General features: G+C 43.7%; 2 protein-coding genes across 4 annotated transcripts; one reads left to right on the top strand and one right to left on the bottom strand.

Moving 5' to 3' along the window:
• Window positions 1-422: 422 nt before the first annotated feature.
• TRAPPC14 (trafficking protein particle complex subunit 14) lies at window positions 423-12,970 on the top strand. Of its 2 annotated transcripts, none has more exons than XM_074225301.1 (11): window positions 423-978; window positions 1,147-1,242; window positions 1,325-1,454; window positions 1,655-1,741; window positions 1,884-2,004; window positions 2,107-2,254; window positions 2,373-2,455; window positions 2,565-2,728; window positions 2,851-3,005; window positions 3,222-3,415; window positions 3,509-12,970. In XM_074225301.1, exons 1-11 carry the CDS (start codon window positions 598-600, stop codon window positions 3,660-3,662), a joined length of 1,713 nt encoding a protein of 570 aa, XP_074081402.1. In that variant the 5' UTR covers window positions 423-597; the 3' UTR covers window positions 3,663-12,970. The 2 variants fall into 2 exon arrangements, with proteins under 2 accessions (XP_074081402.1, XP_074081401.1); XM_074225300.1 differs by having other exon boundaries at window positions 423-1,008.
• Window positions 4,424-14,880, bottom strand: LAMTOR4 (late endosomal/lysosomal adaptor, MAPK and MTOR activator 4). Of its 2 annotated transcripts, XM_074225316.1 has the most exons (5): window positions 14,598-14,762; window positions 13,511-13,625; window positions 12,865-12,945; window positions 4,967-5,084; window positions 4,424-4,746 (listed from the first exon to the last, which is right to left on the bottom strand). In XM_074225316.1, the coding sequence occupies exons 1-5, from the start codon at window positions 14,753-14,755 to the stop codon at window positions 4,649-4,651; spliced, it is 570 nt and encodes a 189-aa protein (XP_074081417.1). In that variant the 5' UTR covers window positions 14,756-14,762; the 3' UTR covers window positions 4,424-4,648. The 2 variants fall into 2 exon arrangements, with proteins under 2 accessions (XP_074081417.1, XP_074081418.1); XM_074225317.1 differs by lacking the exons at window positions 13,511-13,625; window positions 14,598-14,762 and adding an exon at window positions 14,774-14,880.
• Window positions 14,881-15,181: the final 301 nt, after the last annotated feature.

The raw sequence follows: 15,181 nt of genomic DNA, 5'->3' as shown, positions 1-15,181 counted from the left end.
CCCGAAATAAGGAGAGCTGATAACACATTTAACGTGTCATTTGTTTCACAACCTCATTAGGGTCTTGCGTTTTTCCCCCGTTGAATATATGAAGTGAGAGGGAGCCCAGCACAGAACAGTTCTGCTAGAGTCTAGCCGTGAGACCCTGGACAAGTCACTAAGCCCCGCAGGGCACTGCCGTGACGTGTACAATGGCGAGCTGCACAGCCCGAGGGAGTTCCGCAAACTGGGGAAAGGTGACCATCGGGTCCAGGGCCACCCCCGCCCCACCAGTGTAGGCGCCGCCCGTGGGTCGGACGGGCTCTACGAGCCCCCGGGGCTTTCCTCCGGGTCTTCCCCAACAGAGTCGGGGTCACCCCAAGCCCCGCCCCCCGGGTCACTTCCGGCCTCTTCCGCTCCTCCCGCCCCTGCCGGGTTCCGGCCCCGCCTCGCCGGGGTTCCAGGTTCAGTCCCGGGCGGGCCTCCCTCGCCCAGGGCCGGCTCCCGGGGCCGCCGCCCTCTCGGCCCCCGCTCCGGCCCGCCTCCCGGGCCCCAGCCCTCTCCCCGCAGGGGCGCGGTCTTGGGCCTCGGGCCCCGGGGCGCCCCCACGCCCGGCCCATGGAGTCCCAGTGCGACTACTCCATGTACTTCCCCGCGGTGCCGCTGCCCCCCCGGGCGGAGCTGGCCGGAGACCCCGGCCGCTACCGGGCGCTGCCGCGGAGGAACCATCTTTACCTGGGGGAGACGGTGCGCTTCCTGCTGGTGCTGCGCTGCCGGGCGGGCGCCGAAGCGGGCGCCGGGGGCGGGCCGGTGCCCGGGGGCGCCTGGGCCGAGCTGGCCGCGGCCCTGGTGGCCCTGGCCTCGGTCAGCGCCGGAAGTGGAGGCCCGGGGCCCGGAGAGCCGAGCGGCCAGGCCCCCGGGGACGCGGGGCTGTTCTCGGACTGCAGCCCCCTCCTCACCCATGGCCCGGGCCCTGCCACCGGCCGGGGAACCACCATGGTGAGGAGCGGGGGGACGGGTGCCCACGAGGTAAACGCTCGGGTTTGCGGGAAGGCAGGAGCTGCGGGAGAGGCCCGGCGCGGGCGCCGCGCATCGGGGAGGGGGGCACCAGACTGCCCAGGGGAGGCCTCCCGCCGCCTCGCTCACCTCTCTGACTCGCCCCCTCAGTTGCCCATGGAAGAACCAATTGTGTCCACAGATGAAGTCATCTTTCCGCTCACCATTTCACTGGACAAACTACCCCCAGGCACACTTAAAGCCAAGGTGAGATGGGAAGGGTGCTGTGGCCCACCCAACAAACTCTGCCCTCCCCAGGAGTCTATCTGTCTGTCTCTCCCTCAAACAGATTGTAGTGACTGTGTGGAAAAGGGAGGTTGAGACCGCGGAGGTCAGAGATCACGGCTACCTGAGATTGCTGCAGACCCGGGCTCCTGGGGAGACATTTCGAGGGGAGCAAAATGCATTCAAAGCCCAAGGTGTGGAGTTCAGAGCCATGCTGGGGGAAGGGGGCACACGGATTTCAGTAGTTTGCCAGGGAGTTTGGGATGGATGGGATATGACTTAAATTACCTGGCTGGGGAAAATGACCTAACTTGGGATGGGACTTTATGCTGAGGAGGAGGTGAAGCCACAAGGATTAACAACAAGGAATCCACTCTTCCTTCCACTCTTACAGTGAGCACACTGTTGACCCTACTGCCCCCTCCTGTTCTGAAATGTCGGCAGATGACTGTGGCTGGAAAACACCTGACAGTGCTCAAGGGTGAGCAGACTGGCTGCCTGTGTTCCATAGGGAGGCATGCTTTAGGGGGCCTGAATGATTAAGGGGATTCGAGTGGAGTTCTTGGGGTATAAGATTGGGATCCAGGTGTCCTGAACCTCAACCATCCAGTTAACTCTTACAGTGCTGAATAGTTCCTCACAAGAGGAAATTTCTATCTGGGACATCCGCATCCTCCCAAACTTCAATGCCAGTTATCTGCCCGTCATGCCCGATGGTTCTGTGCTGTTGGTGGACAACGTCTGGTGAGACTGAGAGGAAGGAAACAAGTGGGAGGGACAGGGTAGGGATTTGGAAGGGTCTCCTATAGGGAGTTCATACCCTATTCCTTTTTCTTCCTGAATTAGTCACCAGTCTGGGGAGGTCTCCATGGGTTCCTTTTGTCGTCTCCCTGGTTCCTCTGGCTGCTTCCCATGCCCCCTTAGTGCTTTGGAAGAACATAACTTCCTATTCCAACTGAGGACAGGTGAACAACCCCCTTCAAAGGGCCAGGAGGTAAGCATGGAAGATAGTGTGTAAAAGATTGGGATGTGAAAGATGATTGTTTAGAAAAAATAATGAAGAGAAGGTTCTCTAAAAAAAAAAAATGCCTGTTCTACTTTCCCATTCATAGGGCCTTGAGGTATCTCTGGTTGCTATAGTTCAGTGGTCCACACCTAAATTACCATTCACCCAGAGCATCTACACTCACTATCGGTAAGTGTGCTCCACTTCTCAAATTCTCCATGTGTAGTAGGTTCAACCTTATGTATCTGTAGACCTCACTTTATCTCACTATATGCTCTTTCTGATTTCTTTACCTCAGACTACCTAGCATCCGCTTAGACCGTCCATGTTTTGTAATGACTGCCTCATGTAAATCCCCTGTGCGAGTACATGAGCCTTTTACTGTTACCTATACACTGCTCAACAATTTACAGGACTTCCTTGCTGTTAGGCTTGTCTGGACCCCAGAGAATGCACAAACTGGTAGGTATTCATGACTTACCTATTTAGGAGAGGTAGACAACTTAGGTCCTGAGGGCCATAAACCCAAAGATAAAAATGAAAGGTCTTTGAAGTTCTACAATTCCACCCCCCTCCCCAACCAGGAAAGCAACTATGTGAAGAAGAGCGCAGGGCTATGCAGGCTGCCTTGGATTCTATCGTTTGTCACACACCTCTCAACAATCTTGGGTTCTCCAGAAAGGGTACTGCGCTCACTTTCAGTGTGGCCTTCCAAGCCCTAAGGGCTGGACTCTTTGAGGTAAGTAGGGGTAATGGAGGTAGGGGGGAGAAATAGGATATCTCCAATGATGGGTGTAGAGGGGCTTTGAGTAGATGAAAAGATGAGAGCTGCAGTGTTGAAGAGGTAGAAATCAGAACTTAAGAAAAGACTTCCACTAGAAGGAAGATCAAGGTTTCTTCAGCGCTAATAAGAGCCTGGAGTATAGAGGCTAACTCTCTAGTCTCCTTATTGTAGTTGAGTCAGCACATGAAGTTGAAGTTGCAGTTTACAGCCAGTGTATCCCACCCTCCACCTGAGGCCCGGCCTTTGTCACGCAAGAGCAGTCCTAGCAGTCCTGCTGTTCGAGACTTCATGGAGAGACATCAAGGTAGTTTGGGTCGGTCCCAGTCCTTCTCCCACCAGCAGCCTTCTAGAAGCCACCTCATGAGGTATGAAGCCAGGAAAAGTAATTCTTAGTGGTGCTAGGAAAGTTCCAGAACCATAGCCATGTTCATCCACTAATCACTTGCTGTATACCCTAGGTCAGGCAGTGTGATGGAACGCCGTGCCATAACACCTCCTGTGGCCTCCCCCGTAGGCCGTCCCCTCTACCTGCCTCCAGATAAGGCCATGCTTTCTCTGGACAAGATTGCCAAGCGTGAGTGCAAGGTCCTGGTGGTTGAACCTGTCAAGTAGGGGAAATTGGATTCCTATTTCCTATTCGAACACTCCTAGAAATTGGAAACCCCCTGGAAGGGGTCCTCATCTTGTAGCTGCTGTCTCTCCTGGGATGCTATGGAATGTGGGGAAGACAGTATAGCTTTCTGTGTCTGCTGTTTAATGGAAAGAGTTGAAGTTGAATTGGGAATAAGGGCTGGGGGGAAAAGCCAACAGTATTTCCTTGTTCCTCTGGGAGGGCTGGTCCCATCCCCAGTTCTGTTCTCCAATTTCTCTCACCTCCCTTCTGACTCTTAAGTTTACAAAATATTTTTCTTATGCTTATGACATTCCCCTCTCCCAATCAGCCTGGGCTGAATTTGTAAGGTAGATTCAGTGGATCTCATTGGTTGCCCCCCCAGACTCAGGTGGGGAGGGGAGACAATGTTGTGTCTCTCTTCCCATCTCTTCCCAATTCATGTTTATATCCTCAAGCACTTTAATTTAAAGTTTTTCTCTGTTTAAGTAATTTTTTCATGTCTCCTGCTTCCAACTAATTTGAGACCATTAAATGTCTGCCCAGGAGGAAGGAGAAAGTAATTGCTGTCTGTCTATTAAAGGAGTGGGCAGAAGTGGGCTGGGGTGATCAAGAGCCAGTCTCTGCACTTCCTGGACTTGTTTCTTCAACTGTAAGGGTTCTGACTAAATGGTGTCTCTCTAAGAGCCCTTCCAACTGTATATCTAAGATAATACCTATTAAGAAAGGGAAAAAAGAAATAGGACACAACCCTCCAAGGGCATTAGTGTCAGACACCATGTTTATTGGAAAGGAGATTGTCCCTGCCCTGATCCCCTTTAACACTGAGAAAGAAACAACCCTCTGCTTCACTGAACAGGGATGGGGGAGCAGAGATGAAGGAAGAATGCCTAGATTCTTTTAGGGGAAGTGGTTAAAATCAGGTATGTGGAAAAACAGTAAGCTTACAGAAATATTCTCAACCTTTCCCCTCCAATCTCCTGTAGTCTCAGACATTGATGGGTTCACGGCTGTGATTCTGTCTTTTCACCACAAACACCTTCTGTCCAGACACAGTCACCAACAACATGTGTTCCCCGAAGACCACTAGGAACAAAAGTCCCCCCCAGACAAAAAGTTGGCTAGAATCAAAGCTAGAGAAGCCCACCTCAAGGGTCAGGGATTTGAGGGTAAAGGGTTCTAATTAGGTTTAAAAAAAAAAAAGATAAAAATGGCCAGAAACTGGATAAAGAGGCAATGAAGGGACTTATATTTTCTTAAGAAAAAGAGATTTGTTCCTTTCATATTCCAGGGGTCAGGGGCTTACCAGACAGACGCTTGAAGGGCATGTCAAGGCCACGGTACAACCGGAAGCCACAAGCTGTGCTCACTAGCTCAGAGATTGCACCAGCTGCTCGTTCATCATTTTCCAAGTCACCAGATGACTAAATGATAAAAAGTTGAGACCAAAAATTAAGGATCATATCAACAAAACAGTATTTTTAGTTCCTTCCCTGCAAAAACAAAACTGGTTCTTTTTGGTCAGCTTACAGGAAGGGGGGGGCACCAAAAAAAAAAGTCTTTGCTTGAGCCTGCTACCTGTTCTGGTGATCCAACCACATCATAACTTTTTTTCTTTGACATTTTTCTGATGGATCAGTGGTTTATTGCTGCCCTCTCTCATTCTCTTTTCCTCATTTTTGTGGTCTCCCCGACTAGAAGCTAAGGGACTGTTTAATTTTTGGTTTTGCATTCCTAACTCACTGACTGACTATAACATCCAACACCTGAGCACCTTGTTCTTTCCAGAACACTATCAATTTTGGTGATAATACACAGACCCTACTTTACTTAGCTCACTCTTTTTTTGTATCCTTCATTTCTTCTCTAAATTCCCTAAAGCATAACTCAAAGAATCTGCAAAACAAATTCATCAAATCCAATAACTTATGCCAGGTTTTACATCTCTTCATTAGGGCCAAATTTAACCATTTCACTTACAGAACATTTATATTTATTTTTTTTAACACTTGAATTTACATTTCAGTAGTCATGGATGTTATTTTCCTGGTTTTCCCTACCTGGATCAGTTTATATCTTCCCAACTTGGATCAGTTTGTCTTCCCTTGCTTCCTTTCATATTCCTTTGTTTCTTATCTAACTTAAAGGTTCTTAAATTCATCATCTCCAGTATTGCTTAATCTACCAAATTCTAGACTCATTTTCCATTGCTTATGGACATTTTTATGTCACTTCCAATTTCAAACCTAAAATAATACCTTATATTTACACATTAAATTTCAGTTTAAGAATATAGTTCAATAACTTACAGTGTAAACCTAAAGAATTTTAAAAAGAATGGAGAGAGAAAACCGTCCAAATATATCCAAAATCTATGGCCTAAAACATCCATCATACAAATGCCCAAGATTTAGGTAAGAAGCAAGAGGAACACAAGGAAGAAAATGTTCATTCTTTTCACTCCTGTCTGGTTCTTCTTAGTGACCACATTTGGGGTATTCTTGGTAATGACATTAAAGTGGTTTGCTTTGCCATTTCCTTGCCCACATTTTACAGATGAGGAACCCAAGCAAGGTTAAATGACTTGCCTAATAGTCAAACAGCTAGTGTCCAAAGATGGATTTGAACTCAGAAGGTCTAGTACTATTATGAGAAAATATGCTTAAGAATTTTCTGTTACTCTAGGCAGTCTTCAGTCCAAATTCTGATTTTGAATAGATCCTCATTTAAGGATGTATGGTATTCCTAATCTTCTCCAAAGATTTTTAACATCACCTTTCTTTGATCCAGGACTGTAAATTCCATGGAGACAGGAACCATATTTAATCTTTGTTTTTCTTAAGTAAACAAACATTTTGAACAAGATAACTTACAAATGTGTATTGGGTTGGGGTTTTCTTAAGTACCAAGAAAATCTTAAGAACATAAAATAAGAGTATTCTATTAAGATGTAATTCTCAAAAGTGATTGTCAAGGAGGAGGCATTTGGGTAATGTCCAAAAGAGGAAGAAACCAATGATTTTGTCATCAAGTTCCTCTAGAGAACTACAGAAAGAGACAAGCGGATGAGTTAGGAAACAAATTATAGGCCTGGCATAAATGCTGCATACCTGCAGGATATCTCTTGCCAAAAATACTTAGTAACCTTGATTTGCTATAATTTCATACTTCAAAAGGTTAAAAAAAAAACCCCAACAAATTCTATAAGGCATCTGATTCTCAATGAAGAATTGGTAATGGGGGAGTGGAAATGACGCATTGCAAGAGGGAGGCACTTCCTTTTAGAGTTGTGATAAAAAAAAAAAAGAAACTGGCTATGACCCTGTCAGTTACAAATCTTGTGGAGTTAAATTCCATCTCTCAGATCCTTTTCTTTCCACTTAGTTACCACTTTAATTCAAGCCCTCATCATTATACTACTGCAGTAGCCTAATTGGTCTCACTGCCTCAAGTCTTTTCCCACTGCAAAAGATCCTCCACACATCTACCCAAGTGAGATTTAAAGATCAGATTAGTGCCTCACAAACTCCTTAGTCTTTTTAAAGCTCTGAATAATTTAGCCTATTCTATATTTACAATCTTCTATATTACTCCCATCCTTGTAGTTGGTTGGGCTACTTGCTGTTCCTTACATGTACCACATCCAGTGCCATAGTTTTAAATTGGCGCTCATGCTTGGAATGCTCTCCCCCTTTTCACCTCCATATCTCTAGAATCCCTGGATTCCCTGACATTCAGCTTGAACATCATTTTCAGCAGGATACTTTTGAGTACATATGGCTAGTGCCCTTAACAAATATCTACCTATTTATGTATATGTGTCCCATAGATTGATAGCAGGAAGGAAAGTTTTTGCCTTTTTTTTGCCCCCAGCACCTTACGTGTCTGACATGTAATTAGGGACTTAATAGATTAGATAATGACTAAACACTGTGGTATATGAAGTAATGGAATAAAATGATGAATATAAAGAATTTTAGGACACATTGGAAAACAATATGAACAGATACAAAATGAATTATGCAGAACCAGGAAAATAAATTTATGTGATGACAACTCCATGAATGAAATAAAATTCAATGACCAAACTTGGTCTTCAAGAAGAAAATTCACCTCTTTGCAGAAATAGGGGGGGATGTGGAGTCATATGTACACTCAAACTCAGTTAATATTGTTTGGTTTTGCTGAGCTTTCTCCCCCTCCCCCCCAAAATCTATAACAAGAGTCTTGCTGACTGAGGATAATGGAGGCATGTTCAATAATTTAATATAAAAACAAGATATCAAATTTTTTAATAAGAAAAAGAAAAAAGACATTACTTCCAGACAATAATCCTTCTGTACTTTACCCTAGTTCATATATGGAGTACTCATTTTGGTTCTAGATGCCAAGCAAAGACATTGGCAACCAGGAAAATGTCCAGAAGAGGACTAATAGGATGATAAAGGGTCTTAAATATGTTAAACGAGGATTGGCTGAAGGCGTATTTAGCCTGAAGAGTGTGTGTGTGTGTGTGTGGGGGGGCGAGACATAATACCTGTCTTTAAATATTTTAAGCGGTTTTACTTTTGATCCTGGAGGGCAGAACTAGGAACAATGGGTCAAAGCTGCAAAGAAGCAAATGAGGTTAGGGAAAAAATAATCAGTACTGGGGCAGCTAGGTGGCTCAGTGGATAGAGCTCTGGCCTTGTCAGGAATACCTGAGTTCAAATCCAGCCTCAGACAATGATTACCTAGCTGTGTGGCCTTGGGCAAGCCACTTAACCCCACTGCCTTGCAAAAACTAAAAAATAATAATAATAATCAGTACTGTCCAAAAAGAGAAATTTGGTTGCGCCCTGAGAGTTGTTGAGTTTCTCTATTTCTATATTTCTATAGTCTTATAATAGAAGCAGAATGACCACTTGCCAGTTATGTTCTAAATAGATACCTTGGCTATAGGTTAAACTAGATGGTGGCTGAGTTTCCTTCCAGCTCTTCATTCTTGCTGGTTCATTTTATAAGGTTTTAAAGCACCATGTAAGTAGAAGATTTACAAAAAAAGCTTTCTTCTCAACCTCATGAAGTAGGGAGGGCAAATTTTAAATTGATCATTTTACAGGTAACAGTTTCAGAAAAGTGAGATCTAGTTTCACAAAACTACTAAATCTCATACTCAGGATTCAAACTGTGTTCTCTGCCTGCTCTTGTACACTTGACTCTTCCCCAATAAGGATGTGATTGTTAAGGTTAAAAATTGATGGGAATCTGAAATTATTATCTTAAAATTTATGATACAGAAGATCTGAGTACATACTGACATTCCCCCTTTAATTTAAGAAGAGGGAAATGAATCAATTCCAAAAAGAACTTCCAGACTAAATTCTACAAGGAAAGTGAATCCTAGGAAAATAGGAAACTGAAGAATGAAATTCTGAAGATCTAATGAGAAGAAAAAGTGGGAGTTGTCTAAACAGACTAATGTATATACACTGGGAAGTTAGGTTTTTCAAATAAATTAATAGAACAGGATGAATATAAGAACATGGTATGGTCCTTTAAAAAAAGGGTGCTGAAACTGGTGAAAGAACCAAAAAATTGCTTTTGGTTTTTAAGTTGGTGAAGAAACGATAAAAATAGTTGGTACTTTATGAAGTACTCTTTTGCAAAGCACTTTTAAATATATTCTCATTTGATCTTTACATTAACTCTAAAACTGTTAATCAAAGCATTATTATTTCCATTTTATACATGAGGAAACAGATTCAACAAATCTGTGCCTAGCTCTCTTGATCACAGTTTCTAAGTATCCAGGGCAAGAGAGAGCCTATCCAGCATTCTTTCTACTAAACATCTTCTCAGAATATAAGAGACAATAGATGGCAGAGATGGTTATCTCTACTTTTTTAGAATGTAAACTCTTAAATAGGGGCTACTTCATTCACTCTATTTGTATCCTTAGCTTGACAAATTCATGGGCTCAATAAATATTGTTTCTGTTTTCTCTAATAAGGGGAGTAATCTTAGGATTAGAAAGGAAATAATGATGGCTACTAGAGAGGAAATACAAGGTGAAACCCTTAATGAGTCCAGGTTATCCTGGATAACATCTCTAGAGTACTGAAAGAACTGGCAGGCATGACTGATGAGCTATTCTCGGTGATCACTAAACAACTGTGGAAAATAGGAAAGGTACCATAGCATTGGAAGACAATTCTGATTTTCAAAAGAGAAAATTGAGCCTGAAAACTAATGAGTCTGATATTCACTCCTGTCAAAATTCTCAAAGTTCTCAATAATGTTGTTGATAAATACCTAGGGGAAAAAAACTGTTATAACTATAATTCCTGTTACTAGAAGGCAGAAGATCTATTGAGTTTTGAGTAGTAATAGGGTTAAAGCTAGTTGAGTTCCTGCTCTAAGTCTGGCAAGTAGTTGAGTTCCTAGGACAAGTTAGTGCCACTAGGCTAAGGAGCGAGCAAACTGGCCCAGTGTGAAAAATGTAAAAGGTCAAAGTTTGTAAGTCAGTCAGCAGAGGAGTTGTGCTCATTAGCTCATTCTACCTTGGGCAATTTGGGAAGATGAAATTTTATAAAGAAAAAACAACATGACTTGAACAGATCAATCATTTTCTTTTTCTGGACAGGATTACTAAGTTGTTACTGATCTAATGATCAAAGAAATATTGCAGAGGCAACTGTGGCACAGTGGATAGAGCACTGACCCTGGACTCAGGAGGACCTGAGTTCAAATTCTGCCTCAGACACTTAATTATCTAGTTGTATGACCTTGAGTGAGTCACTTAACCCCACTGCCTTGCAACCTCCCGCCAAAAAGAGGAAATATTGGAGATAAATATTACCTTTGCTCTTCATACAAAGGCAGTTTTTATTAAACGTGGCCAAATAATCCACAAATGAAAATTTTAACATTTCCATTTTATAGGACATTTAATTAAAGGCAAGGCTTCCCAAAGACAGATAACAATCGATATGACTGGTAGAAAGAAAAAGGAAGTAGGAGCCTGATTCTTTTTAACAAAAAGGACATTTTTTTCCAGGTGTTACTGAGAAGAAGCTTCTACATGGAATCCAAAGTGCCTACCTACTTGCTGCCCCACAAAATTCATAAAAGGAATGATAAGTTAATGATCAGTCATTTCCTTTCCACTCTCACTGCCTTACCTGTCATTCCCAGCCACAATTATTCTCTTTCTATTCCTCTCCAACCTCCTCAAGCCTCTGGGTTTCAGTCAAGGTACCTGGCTAATAAGAGATGCCTGGATTGCTTTCCCAGTCCCATTCCAGCAAAGTACATGCACAGGAAAATGTATAAGAAAACTATGGATTTGGAATCTGTTCTCAAGGTTCTCTGCATTGATTTCAGTGATCAGGAAAACTTAGTATTTGAATAACTCCTTTCAGGCCCTAAAAGACCTGGTCCTAGATGTAATTAGAAATTGCTACTCATCCTTACCTCAAAGAAGCAGAAGAGGTTATGAGTGCCTAAACTAGGATGTTGACCACTTGAGTGGAGAGAAGGGAATGGATATAAGATGTTGCTTAGCTAGAATTGATAGGGCTTGGGAAATGATAAGAATTGTAGATTTGAGGAGGGAGGGAATAAAAGTCAAAAATTTGAATTTAGGTGACTGGAAGAATAATAGCTTATTAAACAGAGGGGAAGAAGTTTTAGGCAGAAGGACAGGTGAAGAAAATGAGTTTTAATTTAAAAGTACAATTTGAGGTACCTATGAGTCATTCAGGTAGCTGAATCTTAATACCCAACTGGTAATTTAGAACAAAAGTTTGAGGAATATGGAACATGTATAAATATATACACACATAATATAGATATATATATACACATATATGTGTGTTTGTGTGTATATTGAGAGTTATTGGTATTTGGAAACAGAATGCAGAAACAGGTAAGTAGAAAAAGAGAATAGCCTAGCACAGACCCTTGGGGAAACACCCAGAATTTAGGAGCAAGACATGGATATAATTCAACAAAGGTTTCTGAGGAGCCAAACATCTAGGAGAACCAGATGAACTACTATACAATTATGAGAGCTAGAATTAACCTATCAATGAGCATTTATTAAGAACCTGCTATGTGCAGGCACTGGGCTGGGGATACGAAAACAAAATTGAAACATCCCTCCTATTCTACTAGAAGATTATATATTTAGAGATACATTCAAGAAAGAGCCAAAATGAATTCAAAGTGATGAGGGAGGGGCACTAAAAGTATGGAAATCAGAAAAGGCTTCTTGAAGAAAGTAATACTTGAGCTGAGCATTAAACAGTTTCCAAAGAATGAAAGCATTCTAGGGATACAGAACAAGCCGTGCAAAGAAAAGGAGGCAGGAAATTGATTTTGTGTATTGGGAACACTAAGACTACTTTGGCTAGAATGTGGTATGAGGGAGAATGACTTAGATTGAAGTCAAAGCTTTAAATATAAAAAAGTCAAAAATACTGAAGCTTCTTGAGCTTATCTGAGAAATAACAATTTGGTAGCTCTGTAAAGGATAGCCAGGAGAAGGGAGAGACTTGATTCAGGGGTACCCATTAGAAGGCTATTTATTCCAAGAGCTGAGGAGAAGAGTCACGTGAGCTGAACTGTAATGGTTGTGGGGTGAGTGAGACATGATAAGTCTTGGCAACTGATTGGACATGGTGGGTAAAAGTGAGTAAAGATTCAAGAATGGGCATGGCTAGGTGGCAGTGGATAGAGCACTGGCCCTACAGTACCTGAGTTCAAATATGGCCTCAGACACTTAATAATTACCTAGCTGTGTGGCCCTAGGCAAGCCACTTAACTCCATTTGCCTTGCAAAAACCTAAAAAAAAAAAAAAAAAATCCAAGGATGTCCCTGGGGTATTGAACCTGGGTTAAATGAAATAATAATAATGCCTTTGGCAGTTAACAGGGAAGTTAGGAAGAAGAGGTATGGGTTTTAGGGGGAAAGACTTGTTTTGGACTTGCTGAGTTTGAGAGCTCTATGGAATATGCAGGTAGGGAGATCTAGCAGGAAATTAGTATGATAGAAGACTGGAATACAAAACAAGAGATGCATTATATTTGAGAGTAATCTACAAAGAGTATTATAATAGTTAAATCCAGGAGAACTTAAGAATGAGGATTCTGCACGCTTTATGGATCAAACCACGGCACATATTTCAAATTAGGAGAAGCTGTAAGAAGGAAGAGACTTACCGCCAGCACGGCTCCTTCACTTAGAACTAAGTAGCCTAGCTGGTCAGGGATGCGCTCCAGCCCCTGGGTCAATGCAGATGTCTAGAAGAAGCACAGTAAATGATGAGAAGGGGGGGGGGGGGAATCAAAGGAAAAAGAGAGGAAAGAACTATCCTGAGATCTTTCCTACTCATCTCATTTGTAAACTACTATTCCTCCAGTTGCTGATGCTACCATCTCCCATTCTCCTATTTTTCTTAATCTTCCCACCTAGCCAAGACTTTAAGACAATAAGTGCTGGTACTTATATAGGGTTTTGCAAGCACCTTCGATCCTCACAGCAACCCTGAAGTAATTACTACAAGTTAATTACTATATTCATTTTACACATAAGAAACTGGGATCCAGAGAAGCTAAGGGAACAGCTCATAGTCAGTGTCATAGCTGGAATTAGAAGCCTCTCCTGATTTTCAGTTCAGTTCTCTTTACACTATGCTCAGTGCCCAAGTACCTTGCCTTATTTCCCTCCTTCATGCTCTAAAAATTCAGATTCCTGGTCTTTCCCTCCAACATACAACTCCAAATCTTCCCTTCTCCTGGATAAGTTAATTCAATCACAACAAAAATTTATTATTCACTTATGTGAGTTGTTTTCTAATCTCCTTGCCTCTGGCTCTCCTCTCCAATGTGTCTTCCATAAAGTTGCCATATTGATGGTCCTTTGGTACAGGTCTGACCTTATCCCTTTTCTGCTCAGAAGCTCCAACAACTTCCCCATGCCTCTAAAATAAAATGTAAGCTCCTTAGTTCTTTAAAGCTCTACAATCTGGCTCCAGCTTACTTTTCTAAGATTACTGAACATTATTCTTCTTTTCAATTAACCTGGCCTTCTTGTTCTTCCTCATAAATTACAATCTGGAGAGTCTGAGGACTTATGCACTTGAATAGGTCCCCATGCTTAGAATGCATTCATGGGATCATGGGGTCATCTATTTAAAGGTGGAAACTTTAGAGGTTACCTAGTTCAATCCTTTTATTTTACAAGTTAAGCCAAAATTACAAAGTAGTGTCTGTGGTGGGAAATGAACTGTGGTCTTGACTCCCAAGTCCAGCATTTATTACACAGTACTACAGTGGCTCCCGTGACCACTCTTTTTTCCCTAATAAAACACCAGCTTTCTTCAAAGCTGGATTCAAGTGCCACCTCCTACAGGAAACCTATCCTGTTTTGGCCCAATTGCTAAGGCCTTGCCTTTTGGAAATTATATCTTTTTTCTATCCCTAGCAATTGGAGAAGAGCAGGCCCTTAATTGTTTCAAGCTTTTCGATAAACTAATTGCTCCAGACACATTAGTATCTCGTTGAGGGTGTCCACCAGCCGGCAGGAGAGGGTAAGAGAGAGGGATGAGGAACTATCCATAAAAAAAAAAACAAAGGGATTTCTTTCTGCCCCCACTCCACCCTCCAAATGCAACAAGCATTTATTTATCAGGCGGTAATTATCGACCAGGCACTGAGAACAAAAACACGTCCTCGCCCCTGTCCTCAAAGAGCTTCTCTTCCAAGGGGGGACACCGTTCGGCCTGCCATCCCTACGGGGCCTTTCCCACCTCGGTCTCTAAAATCATCGCCCACTTCCCAAAGCTCAGAGACAAAACGCCAGCTCCTCAGCGCCGCCCCTCCTCCCCCAACTCGACCCTCCTTCGGCCCCGTTCTTCCCTCCGGGGCTCCGTCGGACCCGACACCCCACACACACGCTCCACTCGCAGGCCCTTCCATCTCCTACTGCCTCCAGTCCACCCTGGCCCCACACCAGGGGCCTCCTCTTGGAAGGGCGTTGGGGGGGAGGGGGCATGGGGCGCTGCACCCGGGGTAGAGGGGGAAGGGGAGAAGGAGAAAAGAAAGAGCGCATGCGCCATTGCATTCTTACCATTTCAAGCCGTAGGTGCGGAGAAAGCTGGAAAAAAAGTGGCGTCGCTTCCGGGTTGTCACCTATATCACGTGCCGAGATACGGCCTCCCTACTCCATTCCTTTCCGTAGGGGATGGGGCACCATGCTCTCGCCACTTGTTGATTGGGCAATTGAGACGCCACTCAAACTTCAGCCTATCCGTTACTTCCAGCCCCTCCCCAGGCCGGATGTTGGTCACGTGCTCTCTTTTCTCCCTCTTCTGGCTCCCCTTTCCCCCTCCTCTTTCTGTCTTCTCCTTTGCCCCGCCCTTCCCCCCCTCCGACCACTTCAGTACTTGATTCGGGGCGGGGGATTAGGCTGGTAATAGGGGGCTGTTATTAGAGCCGGACCGCCGGACGGGTTCCTACTTTGGGATTTTTCGTGCTT

This window comes from Macrotis lagotis, chromosome 2 (genome assembly GCF_037893015.1).
Source record: "Macrotis lagotis isolate mMagLag1 chromosome 2, bilby.v1.9.chrom.fasta, whole genome shotgun sequence".
In the NCBI taxonomy this organism is placed as follows: domain Eukaryota; kingdom Metazoa; phylum Chordata; class Mammalia; order Peramelemorphia; family Peramelidae; genus Macrotis; species Macrotis lagotis.
This window is presented reverse-complemented; position numbering and strand designations above follow the sequence as displayed.